Raw genomic sequence first — 16468 nt, 5'->3', positions numbered from 1 at the left:
TTTTGAGTTTCAGCCAGTGGAGTGGAGGCTCGCCACCTCACTGGGGGTGCGACCCCTCACTGGGGGTCTGCGCCAACTCTTTTTTTTTTTTTTAATTCAACGGTTAGTGTTCCGATCAATTTATGTAAAAATTTATGACGTTGGCTTTAAATTTTTTGGTTTTTGATTCAATGATTAGTGTCCTAACGAACTTCCGCGGGAATTTACAAAATTAGTTCAAAGTTTTTAACTGTTAGTATCCCAATTAACTTACGTAAGAATTTATGAAATTTACTCAAACAATTAAATCCTTACAATATATTGGCGTGCTCGTTAGTGTCCAAAACCAAAACACTTTATTGAATAACATGCCATTTCAATTGGTCTAATAGTTTTATGTTAGTAATATTTTTGGTAGATTCAAAAATCATTTGAAAAAAAAAAAAACTTATTTGACAAATTATTTCTCAAAACTATTTTAGAAAAATTAACTCAAATTCTTCTTATAATAACTCAAATTTTAGGAAATATCATCGCAGCATTGTTTTTTTTTTTTTTTTTTGAAATTATCTTTTCACAAAAATGAAATGATATGACAACAATATTATGTTTGAATTTTAGATAAGTGGGAAAGGAAAAAGAAATATAAAGGAAATAACTTCGTTTGGGAAGCCATGGTTTGGACTTTTTTAGCTATTTTAGCCACAAAAAACAAAATAGACTATTTTAGTCATAACAAACAAAACATCACATCCAACCCATAATCATTACATTCTTCTCTCACAAAAAAACTCAAAAAAGTCAAAAAGCCAAAAATCTCTTCCCAAACCAAGCTTTTAAGCCCAGGCTAAAAAAACCAAAAAGTCAAAAAGCCAAAAAATCAACCCACTTCCCAAACGGAGGCAAAATTATTTTTCAACACAGTCAAAACCTTCTACTGATCAAGCTACACCATTAAATTGATCACTTATTGCAGGGCCTACAATCAGGACAAAATGTGACTTTAACCACCACTTCACCATGAAAGCTCCATGACACTATCATACGTATTTTTATTTTATTACTAATAATGGTATATTTTTAAAACATCGATCAAAGCTTTTTTGAAATTTTCATCTTATTTTTTAGTTCAAATCTAGATTTAAAACCCTATTTGGAGATTTAAGTTTATAGCAAAAAAATCACTATAAATTGTCGCATTACTTTCTTTTACTTTTTACATATTTTTTCATAAAAAAATCAAAATATCAATTAAAATAGTCAATTCTCAAAGGTATTCCACCATTCATATTCCACCATTCAGGATCACCTTGTCATTTTTTTTGTTTCAGCCACGATAGTTAGCCACTATAAATAAAATAAAACCCAAAGTCCAACCTAGGATGTGAAAAGTAAGGACCTTGGGTCTAACTTTATTTGAGGTCACAGACCACAAATAACTGCGGGGGAAAAAAAAAAGACATGGTGATCTAAGAACACGGAATAGTGACTTGTTCTACCAGATGCAGAATTATGTGCAAAACAAACACTGCAAGTATGCGCGCCAGTACTGAATATATTTACATTAACAACCAAACATCATAACAGGTTCAATATTACAAGTAATAGGCTACAAAGAAAAGCAACCAAGCTCAAGACAACATGGGGCTGAAAAAAGAGAGGATAAAGGTCTTACATGATAGCAAAAGGAAAATTAATCCAAGTTAGCCAACCAAACCAATCTCCTTTCAGCAGACATTGCCATAAACATCTCCCTCCAATCTACATCCTTGAACATCTTGATTGCCTTTAAATAGGTACTTCCATCCACCCCTTCAATTGCTTCTAGACACTTGACACAATTGGTAATCGAGAATGGACAAGCTTGAGGAGATGCCTCAAGTCCATGGAAGGTTGGGATCGTCGCCTTCATAATTTCAACCCATTTTCCATCAGATGTCCCTGAGGGGACTGAAGCTTCAGTCCATTCCTTCAATGCCTCACCCGCAACTTTTGTTCTTGCTTCCCTCTTTACTCTAAGACGGCTTGTCGGAGAGGGAGATTTTTGACGCCGTCGTCTAGTACTTTGTGAGGGATAATCTCTACCATTGCTACCGTCACTTGGGAAAGCAGATGGAGTAGCGTTTGTTGATTCATCTTCCACATCCAATTTATATTCACCGACCATTGGATACTGAGTTAACGGAAACACATCTTTGTAACTTGCTGTTAGGTCACCAAATATGATCCCTAACTCAGTAAACATTGGGCACCCTTTTTTCCGGAATCTTTTTATATTTTTGTTTCCCTACATTAGAGAATACACAGCAATGATCTAATGAAGCTCTTGAAATAAAAGTGTCTTCAACTTCAATTAAAATAATAAGTGCTCACCTTTATGTATGATTCCCAAAGAGCATCAGTTGCAGTTAGGGTATTCAGCACAGGGTCCCAACTAAACCCAGGTTCTTTCAACAGCCTACTAAAATCTAGATAACGGGTCCTCAGCTGGTTAAATTTATTTCTGAACTGAGAATTGTTGTACCTCTTGTTAGTTTTCTCACAGAATTCTTGTTCAATATGTTTCCAACCTTTCCTTGAAAAGGTTGTTGCAGATCTATTTCCTTCGTGAACCTCTCTAACCATTAGCTGAATAAAAAGTTTCTCCTCCAAGGCAGTCCATGTTGCAGGGTCAGGCTCAATTTCTAGTTTATCTCTTCCAGTTATTCTGAATGCCATCTAAATGAGAATATGAAATCACATGTAAGCATCTTCATAATTAGGGGAACTCTTTTCTTTTTTAATCTAAATCATACCTTAGCCCCTAGAAGTATCAAAACAATATAAGGTAGCATATCAATGTTCCACAAAGAAAAGAAAAGAAAGAGTATCAATGTGTCTGACATATGGTGAATGAGTCCAGTATCAAGTATAATAATTACTCAACTCAGCAGTCAAAATCCAACACAACTTAAAAAAAAAAAAAAAAGAGTAAAATTATTAGAGACATAGGGCTTGTTTAGTTTGTATTTGAGAAACATGTTTTGAGATAAAAAGTACGAAAATTTGTTTGGTTTGATTTTTTTTCAAAAGATGTTTTGAAAAATTATTTTGAGAGAGAGTTTTGGAAAAAGTGAATGATTTGATGTGTATGAGAGAGAGATTTGTTTGGAAAACTTGTAAACCAAACAAGTTTTGGAAAAAAAATTTGGAAAAATTTGTTTGGTTTTATTACTTTTGAAAAATTATTTGTAGAGAATTTTTTCCAAAATTTTTTAAAAAAAACAAACCAAACAAGGCCATAGTATTTGATGGTTCAGCATTGCATGATAAACCAAGTAACGGCAAGTTACGTTTTGTTTCTTAAAATTCATACTACCTCATCCAATCAAACTAAGACCTGAAGTTCTGTTAAGTATATAAACTCAGCCATACTCTCTTTTTCTTCTTCCTTTTAATCTTTCTTTCTCTTATGCAAATCTAACATGGGATCAAATCTTCATCTTCCTCCTTGAAGATTTCTTTTATTCTTTTTCTTCGTCTTTTCCTGTACACTGCACCAAAAAAATAAGAAATAAAAAAAATTCCTCCACGGTCAAAATGTGATGGGTTTTCAGCCTAAAATTTTATTTTTATTTTTTGAAGATTATTTGAGTGTTTTTCCATTTTTTGTTGTTTTTTTTTTTGGGAAAAACTGGTTGATTTTCAGCAATCCTTGCTGGGGCTGTTTTTGGCCTGATTTTTCGCTTCCTCCCTCTACCTTGGGAGCCGACTGGATCTGTTGGAGGGCTAGGAGTCCTGGTTTTGATGATTTGGCAAGGCTCCTCTTTGTTTCTGCCAGTTTCTCAGTTTTGGCAAGTTTTTTCCCAGTTTCTGTCAGTTTCGGCTTCTCCAGCCCATGTTTCGGCTCTGTTTTTGTCTCTAGAGGTAACCTATTGTTCCTAAGTTCGGTTTGTGGATTTGCCTCTCTTTGTTTTTGCTGTTTCCTGGGCTGGTGTGTGGTTTTCTGTTGTGTGGCTTTAATTTTCAATGGTTCAAGGTGAGACTTAAGGATCCTAAGGTTAGTGAAGTGGGTGGTACGTCTACAGTTAGTAAAGGTGGTGGGCTGTATCGTGTTATTACTCTTAACGACAGTCCCTCTCTTCAAATCAATCCTGTCAAACTGGATGATTCCAACTATCTGATTTGATCACACTCTTGTAGCCTCGCTATTGCTGCTCGCCATTTGACTGACTACATTACTGGCTCTCTTCCTATACTGGCTCTCTTCCTACACAGTTTGATGATGACTCCTTGCGTACTCAAAGGATTTCTGAGATTGCTCTAGTTATGACTTGGCTAATATGCAGCCAGCCATTAGTCGGAGCTTCCTCTTATTGGATACTGCTCATAAAATTTGGACAGCTACAACCCAGATGTACTCCTACCAGGGTAATGATGCATAGACGTATGAGTTGAAGAAGCAGCTTTGGGGCTTGGATCAAAAGGATAGGTCACTCGCGATCTACTATGCTAAGTTGAGTAGTTTGTGGCAGGAACTAGATTATTACCAGAGTTTCCATGCTGTTTGTTCTAGAGATGCCACTTTGTTTCAACAAACCGTAGAAAAGGAACGGTGTGTGTGACTTTCTTGCTAGCCTTAATTTGGAGTATGATCAAATTCGCATCCAGGTGTTGGGTTGTTCACCTTTTCCCACCCTACGCGAGGCTTATGCTCTTGTCTAGCAAGAGGAGAGTCGACGTAGTGTTATGGTTCATTCCTTTATTCAGGATCGTTCCACTTTGGTTGTTGCTCGTTCCACTCGAGCTACTAGGCCTATTCCTGTTCAATCTGGTAGACATGGTACACTGGTTGATTGAGATCGATTTAAGTGTGACTACTATGGGAAAGACAGGCATGATCGAGAGCATTGTTGAAAACTGAATGGCCGTCCTACTTGGGGCCATGGCCGTCGTAGTATAGCTCGCCCCCAAGCTCATGTGTCTGAGATTGCTGCTAATACTTCTTGTGAGCCTAGTACTCTTTCCTAGGATGAGTTACAGTTACACACACTCAAGCGTTTGATGGCTTAACTTGATTCTCCATTTACCATAGTTTCTTCCACTTCTACTTCTTCCAATTTTGTCCACGCAGGTACTCCTAATAGTGCTCTTAGTACATCCTTATCGCCTTCTTGGATTATTGATTCTAGTGCCACCGACCATATGACAAGTGCCTCTAGTCTTTTCTATTCTTATTCTCCTTGATTTGGCCGAGATAAGGTTAGAGTAACTGATGGCACTTTATCCTTTATCTTTGGCAAAGGTTCGGTTCATTGTTCATCATTACTTTCTCTCTCATCTGTGTTTCATATTCCTTATTTTCCACTAACCTGCTTCCTGTTAGTAACCTTACTACTTCTTTATATTGCTCGGTGACCTTTTTCTCTATTCATTGTGTCTTTCAGGAACTGGCTACGGAGTAAATGATTGGCAGTGGTAAAAAACATGATGGATTGTACTTTCTGGATGTCGCTCCTTCTGTTGTCCCATCTTAGCCTCTTAAGTGCACTACCGGCTCCTCTCTCCATCTCTTCCATCAGTAGCATCATCGTTTGGATCATCCTTCATTTAGCATTTTAGAGAAACTTTTTCCTTATTTAGTTCGTGATTGTCATAAGAATAATTTTGGTTGTGATGTTTGTGAACTAGCAAAGCATAAACGTACATGTTATCCTTTAATTAATAAAAGAAATATTTTCCTTTTATGCTTATTCATACCGATGTGTAGGGCCCTTTCCCTGTGGTTTCCACTTCTGGGTATCGATGGTTTGGTACATTTATTAATTGTTATTCCTGTGAGACTCGGATTTACTTACTTTGAACTAAGAGTGACGTATTTTCTTGTTTCCAAACTTTTCATAAAATGGTGACCAATCTTTTTAATGCTCAAATCAAAAAATTTCGAAGTGATAATGAGACTAAGTATGTTGATGGAGCTTTGGCATACCTAGAGGAGCATGGCATCCTATATCAGACTAGTTGTGTTGGTACTCCTCATCAAAATGAAGTTGTTGAACGCAAGATGGCCATCCCCTTGAAATTGCTCGCTCTTTCTTATTTACCATGAATGTCCCTAAGTCTTTTTAGAGTGATGTTGTTCTTACCACTACTTACCTTATCAACCGTGTGCCTTCCAGTGTCCTCTAATTTCATATTCCTCTTCAACTTCTTCCTGTGGCACATCTCACCTCTTGGGTTTTTAGGTGTGTCTATTTTGTTCATCTACAACCTCGTACTCGTGGGAAACTTGATCCTAAGGTTGTGCTTTTTGTCTTTATTGGCTATTCTGCTACTCAAAAGTGATACAAATATTATGATCCTCACACTCGTAAAGTGTATGTTAGTATGATGTCACTTTTAGTGAATCTGAGTCCTTCTTTACTTCTCCGCTATCTCCGCAAGGGAAGAGTGTTATGGATGAGATTGCAAATGAGGAAATGGCACATCAACATGAGTTATCATTTTTCCTTCTTAGCCAGCAGATTGTTATTTGTGGCAAGCGGGAGCCTAATAGTTCTCTTGATGTGGAGCCTGACATCGGTGGTCATTTGGACAGGGTTGATCTTAAGACTTATTCTCGACATCCGAAAGAGTAGACTTCCCTTGTGCCAGCAGACCAATCATCGTCCCTCATGCTGGGTTCCAAATCCTGTTCCAACGATTCTAAAGGTAATGCACCCCAGTCTATTCCTCTACTTGTGGTTGATAGTCCTGTCGTTGATGATTTGAGTCTTTCTATTGCTCTTAAAAAAGGGGTTAGGGCTTATATTCAACATTTCATTTCTAAATTTGTGTCATATGATTCATTGTCCTCTACATATCGTGTTTTTATTTCATCTCTGTCTTCTGTGTATATTCCCTAGGGTTGGAAAGAAGCTATCAATGATCCTAAGTGGAAAATAGCTATGGTAGAAGAGAAGCAAGGTTTGAGCAAGAATAACACTTGCGAGTTGATACTATGAAGCCCAGGTACAGGTACGGGTACGAGTATGAGTACTAGTACTGGTATGATACGGGTACATCAATATCGTAAAATTTTTATAAAAAAAAAAGTACGATATGGGTACGGCTTTCGTATGTTTATAAAAAAATATTTATTTTTAATTTGAAGTAATGCAAAAATTGATTAAATCTATTAATTTGTTAATATCCAACCTACAATTAACATTTAATGCCAAAAGTAAATGTATAAACTAAAATTAAATGTTGTTATATTAAGTAACTTAAAAATCATTATTTAATTTTAAAATCATACTAAGTATAAAACTACAAATAAAAAAGAAATCTAGTGAAATGAATTTTACGTCTATAGTTTTAAGAAAATATTGTCTCGACTGAGATACAGTACGGCTTGGGTATATACCCGGTACGTACTTGGTACGGGTATAGCATGTTTGTCAAAGTACCCATGCTTCATAGGTAGCATATAAGTGGGTGTTCACTATTAAACAAAAAGCAAATGGAACAATTGAACGGTACAAAGCACGACTAGTAGCCAAGGGATTTACTCAGACATATGGAATTGCTTATCAAGAAACCTTTGCTCCTGTAGCGAAGATAAATTTCATTCGAGCTATTCTCTCATGTGAGGCTAATTTGGGATGGCCTATATTGCAGTTAGATGTGAAGAATGCATTTCTCCATGGTGATTTGAAGGAGGAGGTATATATGGATGCACCACCAGGATTCTCATCTTAGTCTACAGTTGGGAAAGTTTGTAGGTTGAAAAAGGCTTTATATGGTTTGAAACAATCTCCTCAAGCTTAGTTTGATAGATTTCTAAAGGCTATGTTGAAATTCATGTATAAACAAAGCAATGCAGATCATACAACGTTTGTCAAACGCAATGCAAATAAGGTAACTGTGCTTATAGTATATGTGGATGACATAGTTAACAGGTAATGATGAGAAAGAAGTGACACATCTTAAGATGTTAGCCAAGAAATTTGAAATCAATGACCTTGGTCCGTTGAGGTACTTTCTTGGTATTGAAGTTGTCAAATCTAACAAAGGCATCTTTATTTCTGAGAGGAAATATATCCTAGATCTTCTTGAGGAAACTGACATGTTAGGCTGCAAACCTACGGATTCGCTAATTGAGGCTAATCACCATCTTTGTAGTGGCGTTGGTGATCTTGTGGAGAAGGAAAGGTACCAAAGACTTGTGGGAAGGCCTATATATCTATCCCACACACTGTTTTAAAAGGTTCTGGGCGCACTGAAGCGATAAGGTCTCCTATAGCCTAAGCGCGAAGCGAGGTGCACACCTTACCAAAGAGAGGCTCAAGCAGCAGAAGAAAAGTAAAATTATAAAAATAGGCAAAATTTTTAACATAACAAATATATATAGAATTCCACAAACATAACATTCAATCTTTTAAAAACTAAAAATATAATATCCAACAAAAGTTATTAAGTATCACGTTCACATCCACCAAAAATCTCAAGTTTTAAGATCATCCACATAAAAAGAAACAGAGGAACCAACACTAGTTGCATTAAAAGAAACAAAGGAGAAACAAGCCACCCTTTTGCATGCACAACTTCACAAGCATAACATAGAAAAAAAAACAAAGAGATAACACAGAGAAGAAACAAGAGAAGAAGAAGAGAAGAAAAATAAAAAAATGAAAAAACTGAGGCAGACCCAACGAAGAGAACCCATCAAAGAAGAGAAAAAGAATATAAGAAAAGAAGAAGAAGAGAAAAAATAAAGGCAGAGAGATAACCCAACCAAGTGAACCCATTGAAGAAGAGAAAAAGAGTACTAGCGAAGAATAAGAGAAGAACATAAAGAAGAAGCCAGAGTCATGTCGTCTTCTCACTTTCCGATCGCTTTTTTTAATCTTCTCCACCTAGTGATTTTTTTTTTAATCACTTTCTACTCTCTTTTGACCACGTTTGGTCATTTTATATTGAAGAGTTTTGATTCCCTTTGGGTATGCGTACAAAAAAAGTACTTCATCAATAATTGAAATAGAAAAATAGGGAAAGCCCATGAAGCCCACGCTTCGCGCCTCAAAAAAAAGCCCTCGCCTCAACGCCTAAGCTGCACCTTGCGTTTTGCGCCTCGCCTCGACCTGTTCAAAGCATGCTTAGGCGCGTGCTTAAAACACTAATCCCACACTCATCTAGATATTGCCTATGCAGTTGGGATAGTGAGTCAATTTATGCATGATCCGCGTGCAACTCATTTAGATGTAGTGTATCGCATTTCAAGGTATCTTAAATCTGCTTCTTGAAAAAGAATTTTATTTTCCAATCATGATCACTTGAGATTACAGGCATTCAAAGATACAGATTGGGCTGGTTCTATAGATGACAGACAATCTACCTCCAATTACTGTGCATTTGTAGGGGAAATTTAGTCACCTAGCGTAGTAAGAAGCAAGCAGTGGTGTCCAGATCTAATGCAAAGGCAAAATACCCCTGGCGTATGGTACACGTGAACTGATGTGGCTCCAGCCCTTGTTCAGTGATATAGGGTTTGTTTGCAGTGAACCCTTTGTTAGTTTTCTGAATAAAACTGTATTGTGGGGGCCAAATTTAATCAACGTGATAGAAAGCCCGACAGCAGGCCCATTAGAGAATGGGGCCGTATACAAATCGGCCCTACCCAGAAGCCCACGTAGCAACGTATGCAAATCGGCCATGAAAAGAGCCGAATGGAAGCCAAAGGACCAAGCTGGAGAGTCGACTAATTAATTACTTGTCGAGTGTGGGCCCAACCATGGGCCCCAAAGCAGTATAAAAGGAAGAGCCCCGATCAAGGACTGGTATGTGAGAAAGTAGTAGATAACTTACAAGAAAAGTAAACACAGAGACAAAAGGACTAGCTTGCTCGTCTGAGGGCTAATTCCGGCACCCCCATCCGAAGCATTTGTTCCTCTTTCAGGTACCATTTCAAGGACTAGGAAGGTCTCTCTGGATCAAAGAGTATTCCTAAACCCCTTTCACCACAATTGGCACCGTCTGTGGGAAAACTCAAACGCATTCATGGCAGACGTAACTGATGATCCTTCGCTCGTTGCTGACGATGGTATACCAAGAGATAATGTCACACCAAGAACCATGCTTGGTCCGGAGAATATCACCACGCGAAGGGACCTGAACTTCGGCCTAGTGGCTCAAACTTCGCCTTTCACCTCGATGTAGGAAACCATGCAGACGATCATGGATCAAGCAAAACGATATGAACGTCGTCTAGAAGAACTAGCAGCTAATAACGAACATTTACGTACAGAGTTGGCCCTTGAGTTAGCCAAATCCCAACAAACAGCACCACGTCATGACCAGGGTCGGTCACCAGAGAAGAAGGATGATCAACGGCGTCGGCATTGGAAACATCATAGTAGCAATGCGTCCGACTCGTCATCTCAGGAACCCAGGAAGAAGGGGCGAGTTGAGATGTCCAGCTCATCCGAGGGAAGTCTGTATGTACGGCACAGACGAGGAAAAAAAGATGGTTCGAATGAAGAGGATAAACACGATCCTTTCGTACAACGCATTGCAAGGGCTGCACTGCCTAAAAAGTTTAAAGCACCAACATTCACCCTATATGACGGTAAGTCAGACCCTACAGATCATATTCGTCATTACAAATAAGCGATGACATTGCATGCTAATGATAAAGCACTCATGTGCCGAATGTTTCCAAGCAGCCTAGAACCATTGGCCGTTAGATAGTATTATAAACTGGAGCTGGCCTCAATAAAAAGTTTTCATCAACTCCAAAAATCCTTCAGGGCAAGATTCATCACCAACGAGGTCCAGCCAAAGCAAGCCGACTCTCTCTGGGTAATGCAAACTAAACCAAAAGAGACCCTCCGTGAATATTCGGCGCACTACTGGGAATGTTTCAACTTGGTAGACGATGCTTGCAATGACTCCATGGCCATCACTGCCTTTAAAATGAGATTGCATCGCGATAGTTCCCTCAAAAGCTCGTTGACTAGACAGCCTCCCAAAACAGTTTGGGCGCTAATAAAGAAAGTTGAGAAGTATTACAAGGTGGAAGACGATGCCCTTTGCATCAAGGCCGGACAAGAAGTCGTGACATCGGCACCATCGAGTCTAGTTCAGCCGATAAGCGTCGTATCACCAGGAAGCCCTAAACCGCGGGGCCGGGCAAAACAAGACAATCGGAGGGATTCGAGCCGGTCAAGTGAACAATGTTCGCGCCGTTCAAATGAGCAGTATCAAGTGGATAGCAAGCGCCCCAGACGTTCGGACAAGAAGTATACTGAATTGGCAAAGCCGATCAGCAAGATCCTATCCAAAGTCCAGCATCTACCGTTCTTTAAGTGGCCGTCCAAGATGATTAGACCCCCTAACACTAGACAAAGGGATAGGCGGCGTGAATATCACAAGGACCATGGCCATGAGACTGACAGCTGTTATGCACTGAAAGACTATTTGGAGGAGTTGGTGCAAGATGGCCGACTGGCACAGCATGTCCGTAAGGGTAATCCACCAAACACAATAGCTCTACGCTCGAATTCACCTCTACTTGGTGTGATTCACATGATATAGTCTACCACCGCCAACTCAGGTACATACGATCCAGCTACAACCCAGCCCATCCAAGTCGTTCACACCAGCCAAACGACCTCATGAGACCGACAAAATCAGCTTCGACGACGCCGATCTTGAAAGGGTAACGCTCCCCCACGATGATGCCCTTGTCGAGTTGCGCGTAAACAGATTCGTCATCGAACGCGTTCTGATCGATCAGGGGAGCACCTTGAAAATAATGTATCACAAGACATCAATTAAACTCAGCTTCATCGATTCAAACTAGCTATCGGCCGCATATCCCCTGTTTGTCTTCAACGCTAACCCCGAGTACCCTTTGGGCAAGATCACACTATCAGTACGTGCAGGTACCAAATCAGTCGACGTGGAGTTTCTGGTCGTCAAACTTCCATCACCATACAATCTCATCATGGGGAGAACCTAGTTGCACACAATGCAGGCTGTACCAAGTACCTACCATCAGCTACTCCGATTCCCAACGTAACATGGCAATAAGCAAATTCGAGGTTCTAAAAAATCGACAAAGGCATGCTATCTTACTGCTTCGGCAAAGAAGCTGAAGGAGCTGGAAGTGAACTCGATTGAAATTCCGGATCGAGAAAGCCTTGAGGCGTTGGAAAAACCCCCAGTGATAAGGCCACCGAAGACCTTGATCGGATCGGAATCAAAGGGGAACCTGATGAGTTCTTCATGATCGGCACTTCCCTAGACGCAACTGAACGACAAGAGTTGGTTTCCTTCTTACTCGGCAACATCGACGTATTTGCCTGGACACCATATGAGATGCTAGGGGTGGATCCGAGAGTGGCCCAACACCGTTCCAACATCGACCCAAAAGTTAAACCAATCATTCAAAAAAGTCAACGGTCGGCCGCAAAGCATACTTCAGCCATTGTTGACGAAATCAACAAGCTGTTAGAAGCCGGGGCAATTCGTGAAGTAACTTATCCCACGTGGATGTCCAATACCGTGGTTGTAAAGAAGAAAAATGGATCTTGGCATGTTTATGTGGACTTCACGGACTTGAACAGGGCCTATCCCAAGGATTGTTTTCCTCTTCCCGAATCGACCAACTTGTGGACACAACTGCGCACCACCAAAGCATGAGTTTCTTGGATGCTTACAAAAGTTACCAGCAAACTGCCATGCATCTGGAAGACAAGGAAAAGACCGCATTCCGCACCCCACGGGAAACCTATTGCTACGAGGTCATGCCGTTCGGACTAAAGAATGCGGGGGCAACGTACCAGAGGTTGGTCACCACTATGTTTACAGAACTTGGCTCACCATGGAAGTATACATTGATGACATGGTGGTGAAATCCAAAGAAAAGCATGCTCATCTAGCCAACTTAGCCACGACTTTCGGCATTCTCCGAAAGTACAAAATGAAACTCAATGCTTCGAAGTGTGTATTCGACATCGGATCTGGCAAGTTTCTCGGCTATATCGTGAACCATCGCGGAATAGAGGCCAACCCCAGGCAAATCACGGCCATTATGGAACTCGGCTCACCTCAGTCGGCCAAAGAAGTTCAGAAGTTGATGGGAATGGCCACCGCTCTCAATAGGTTTATCAGTCATTCTTCGGATCGCTGCCGACCATTTTTTCACACTTCGGCAGGGCAAAGCATTTCAGTGGACCCCCAAGTGCCAGGCCGCGCTAGACGGATTGAAAACATATCTCCGTTCATTGCCACTCTTGGCAACCCCATTGCCAGGCGATCCGCTCATTTTGTATCTAGCAGTATCCGATCGGGCGATCAACGCCGTGTTATTAAAAAAGGAACTTGGGGAGCAGCAACTAATCTATTATGTAAGCAAGGCGGTGGTCGATGCCGAGACACGATACCTGCTGCTGGAAAAGCTTATCCTGACTCTTGTGGTGGCTACTAGAAAGCTAATGCACTACTTTCAGGCTCATATACTATAGCGGTACTAACGGACTATCCTCTCCGGGAAGCGCTCTGTAGCGCGGAAGCATTAGTGCAAGTCTCTAAATGGGCATTAGAACTCTACCAGTATGACGTCCAATTTTTGCCCAGAACAGCCATCAAGGGACAGGTGTTAGCCGACTTCGTAGCCGAGTTTACAAGATGCCACGCTGACTTCAAGTCTGACCAACTCGCCCCTCAACCTCAACCTTAACCAAACTGGCGAATATATGATAAAGACATTTGGCAGATGTATTGTGATGGATCATCTAACCAACGTGGCAACAAGGCAAACGTAGTAATCATGACCCCCGAAAGGGCAATAATCGAGCAGGCAGTCAAATTGGGTTTCGATGCCTCAAATAATGAGGCCGAATACGAAGCGTTGCTAACCGGCCTCCGTAATGTGCTTCACCTAGGCGCCAAACGACTACAGGTTTTCTGTGACTCAAAATTAGTCATCAACCAGTTGAAAATGGAATATGTGGCTAAGAACAACCGAATGGCAGCCGATATGAAAACGGCAAATTCTTTGCTCAGAAAGTTCCACTACAAGCTAAATCAGATAACCCAAGACCAGAACACACATGCGGATGCCCTTGCTTGCTTGGCTTCTGCCATTAACTCGGAAATCAAACGAACCATCGAAGTGGGATTCATCACAGAGCCGAGTATTAATTCCCCTGAACCTATTCAGATCAACATCATTGACTCGGGACCGAGTTGGATGGATCTCATAGCCGCATTTCTTTCCTCAGAACATCTGCCAACAAAGCCCATAAGCTGCGGAATAAAGCCCTGCGATATTACCTGGATTCCCAGGGAAAGCTTTACAAAAAATCTCCCTCAGTGCCATATTTGGAATGTGTTCACCCAGGCAGAGTCAAGGACTTCTTGGCTAAAATACACGAAGGCAGTTGCAGTGCCCATTCTAGAGGGCGCTCATTGGCCCACCGAGCCGTAACGCAGGGATATTATTGGCCGACCATGCGTACAGATGCCAAGAACTACGTAAAGAAGTGTGAACAATGCCATAAGTTCTCCCCATTAACTCACCTGCCCGTCGAAGAATTAAATTCTATTACTAGTCCTTAGCCGTTTGCTCAATGGGGCCTTAACATCGTCGGACCACTACTGCGAGCTCCGGGAAACAAACGATTCTTAATCGTTGCAATAGACTATTACACAAAATGGGTCGAAACAGAATCACTGGCACATATTCGAGATGTCGATGTTAAACACTTTGTGTGGAAAAGCATTATAACCCGATTCGACATACCCATAACACTTGTATCCAACAATGGCACCCAATTATCGGGAACTATGTAACACATATGGTATCCAGCCCCATTTTTCCTCACCAGCGTACCCACAAAGCAACGGTCAGACCGAGGCCTCTAATAAAGTGATCCTGGACGAAATAAAGAAACGATTGAAGAAGGCCAAGGGCAAGTGGGCTGAAGAGCTGCCCAGCGTATTGTGGGCTAACCGCACCACTCCAAGGCGACCCACCGGAGAAACACCGTTCGCCTTGTGCTTTGGGACAGAGGCCATCATCCCTCTTGAAATCGGCCTACCCACTTTGAAAACGAAGGCTTTTGACACAAGGCATAATGACATAATGTTGGCCTTGGGTCTGAATTTGCTTGAGGAACACCGAGATCGAGCTCTTACGCGCATGGCGCGATACCAGCAACAGCTCACTAAATCATATAACCAGCGTGTACAGCTGCGCCGTTATGCACCTGGAGAATTAGTCCTCAAGAAAGTGCTTCATACGACTAAAAACCCGGCAGACGAAAAACTAGGCTCCAACTAGAACGGCCCTATTATATTGATTTGATTGCCGGCACAGGGGCGTATCGCCTTTTAGACATGGCTGGCAGAAGTTTATCATGACCCTGGAATTCGACTCACTTGCGTAAATTTTATCATTAAACCAACTGGTATAATGTGCTAGTTCGTTTTTATTTTTGCTGCTATGCAAACGTGTACGCATCTATGTAGTTACTTAGTAATACAGTATGCCTTTCTCATTTTAAATGACCGATTGTTAAAAGCCTCTGAATTCAAAGCGCCCTTCATGCTCGGCACGATTGGCTGAATAAACCTCCGAATTCGGAGCGCCCTTCGTGCTTGATCACGTTTGGCCATTATAAAGCCTCCGAATTTGGAGCGCCCTTCGTGCTTGGCACGATTGGCCGAATAAGCCTCCAAATTCAAAACGCCCTTTGTGCTTGATCACGTTTGTGCCATTATAAAGCCTCCAAATTCGGAGCGCCCTTCGTTCTTGATCACGTTTGGCCATTATAAAACCTCCAAATTCGGAGCACCCTTCGTACTTGTGCGTGGTTGGCCATTACAAAGCCTCCGAATTCGAAGCACCTTTCATGCTTATGCGCGATTAGCTATTACGAAGATTCCGAATTCGGAGTGCCCATTGTATTCGCCAACATAAGCTGAATAAAGCCTCCGAATTCGGAGCGCCCTTTACATTCAACACAAATGGCCAAATAAAGACTCCAAATTTGGAGCATCTTTTGTGTTTCACGAATGACCATTATTACAAGTTCTAGGTTCTAAATTTTGAGATTGACAATATCAAAATTAGCCATACCATGACAGTTTCATTAGTCACAGATATTCGTCTTTGAAACAAAATAAAAGTCAATATTTATTACAAACAAGACGGCGGTATCTCTTATAACAGTCTCATTGGACTACATCTTGCAAATTCATTTTCAAGCCTTGTCCAGTTCCGCTTCAACATCCGTCTTCTCAACATCTTAGGCCTCAAACGGAACCTTGTAATCATTATATAGCGGCAACGCCGAGTCAACAACGGCGGCTTGCAGGGCCTTAATTCATCCATGCTTAAAGCCACAGTTCTCACATCAGCAAACGTCGTCGGCCAACTTCCCCCTGGTCTTTTAGATGCCGATTTTCCGACTGTCAAAGAAACCCTCCTCATAGGCCCGTGTTCGTATCGCTTCCCTTGCAA

At 41.0% G+C, this 16468-nt stretch overlaps 2 protein-coding genes across 12 annotated transcripts in view; one reads left to right on the top strand and one right to left on the bottom strand.

Annotated features, from left to right (window-relative positions):
• Positions 1-1516: 1516 nt before the first annotated feature.
• Positions 1517-16468, bottom strand: part of LOC114257028 (L10-interacting MYB domain-containing protein) — a 32441-nt gene continuing 17489 nt past the window's right edge. For 4 of the 11 annotated variants that reach the window (XM_082905975.1, XM_082905972.1, XM_082905973.1 and 1 more), the window contains 3 exons: positions 3394-3512; positions 2353-2697; positions 1517-2266 (listed from right to left, as the gene is read on the bottom strand). In XM_082905975.1, the coding sequence (XP_082762101.1) occupies positions 1673-2266; positions 2353-2697 (939 nt within the window). In that variant the 5' untranslated portion in view covers positions 3394-3512 and the 3' untranslated portion in view covers positions 1517-1672. Of the gene's footprint in view, positions 2267-2352; positions 2698-3337; positions 3672-16468 lie in introns of those variants that run through there. The other 7 variants (XM_082905974.1, XM_082905977.1, XM_082905971.1 and 4 more) reach the window with 3 other exon arrangements.
• LOC145807100 (uncharacterized) lies at positions 14768-15286 on the top strand. Its single transcript, XM_082905030.1, has one exon. The coding sequence runs from the start codon at positions 14768-14770 to the stop codon at positions 15284-15286; it is 519 nt and encodes a 172-aa protein (XP_082761156.1).

This window comes from Camellia sinensis, chromosome 14 (genome assembly GCF_055761805.1).
Source record: "Camellia sinensis isolate YWXY chromosome 14, ASM5576180v1, whole genome shotgun sequence".
NCBI lineage: Eukaryota > Viridiplantae > Streptophyta > Magnoliopsida > Ericales > Theaceae > Camellia > Camellia sinensis.
Note: the sequence above shows the minus strand (reverse complement) of the source record. Positions and strands in the feature narration are given on the sequence as shown.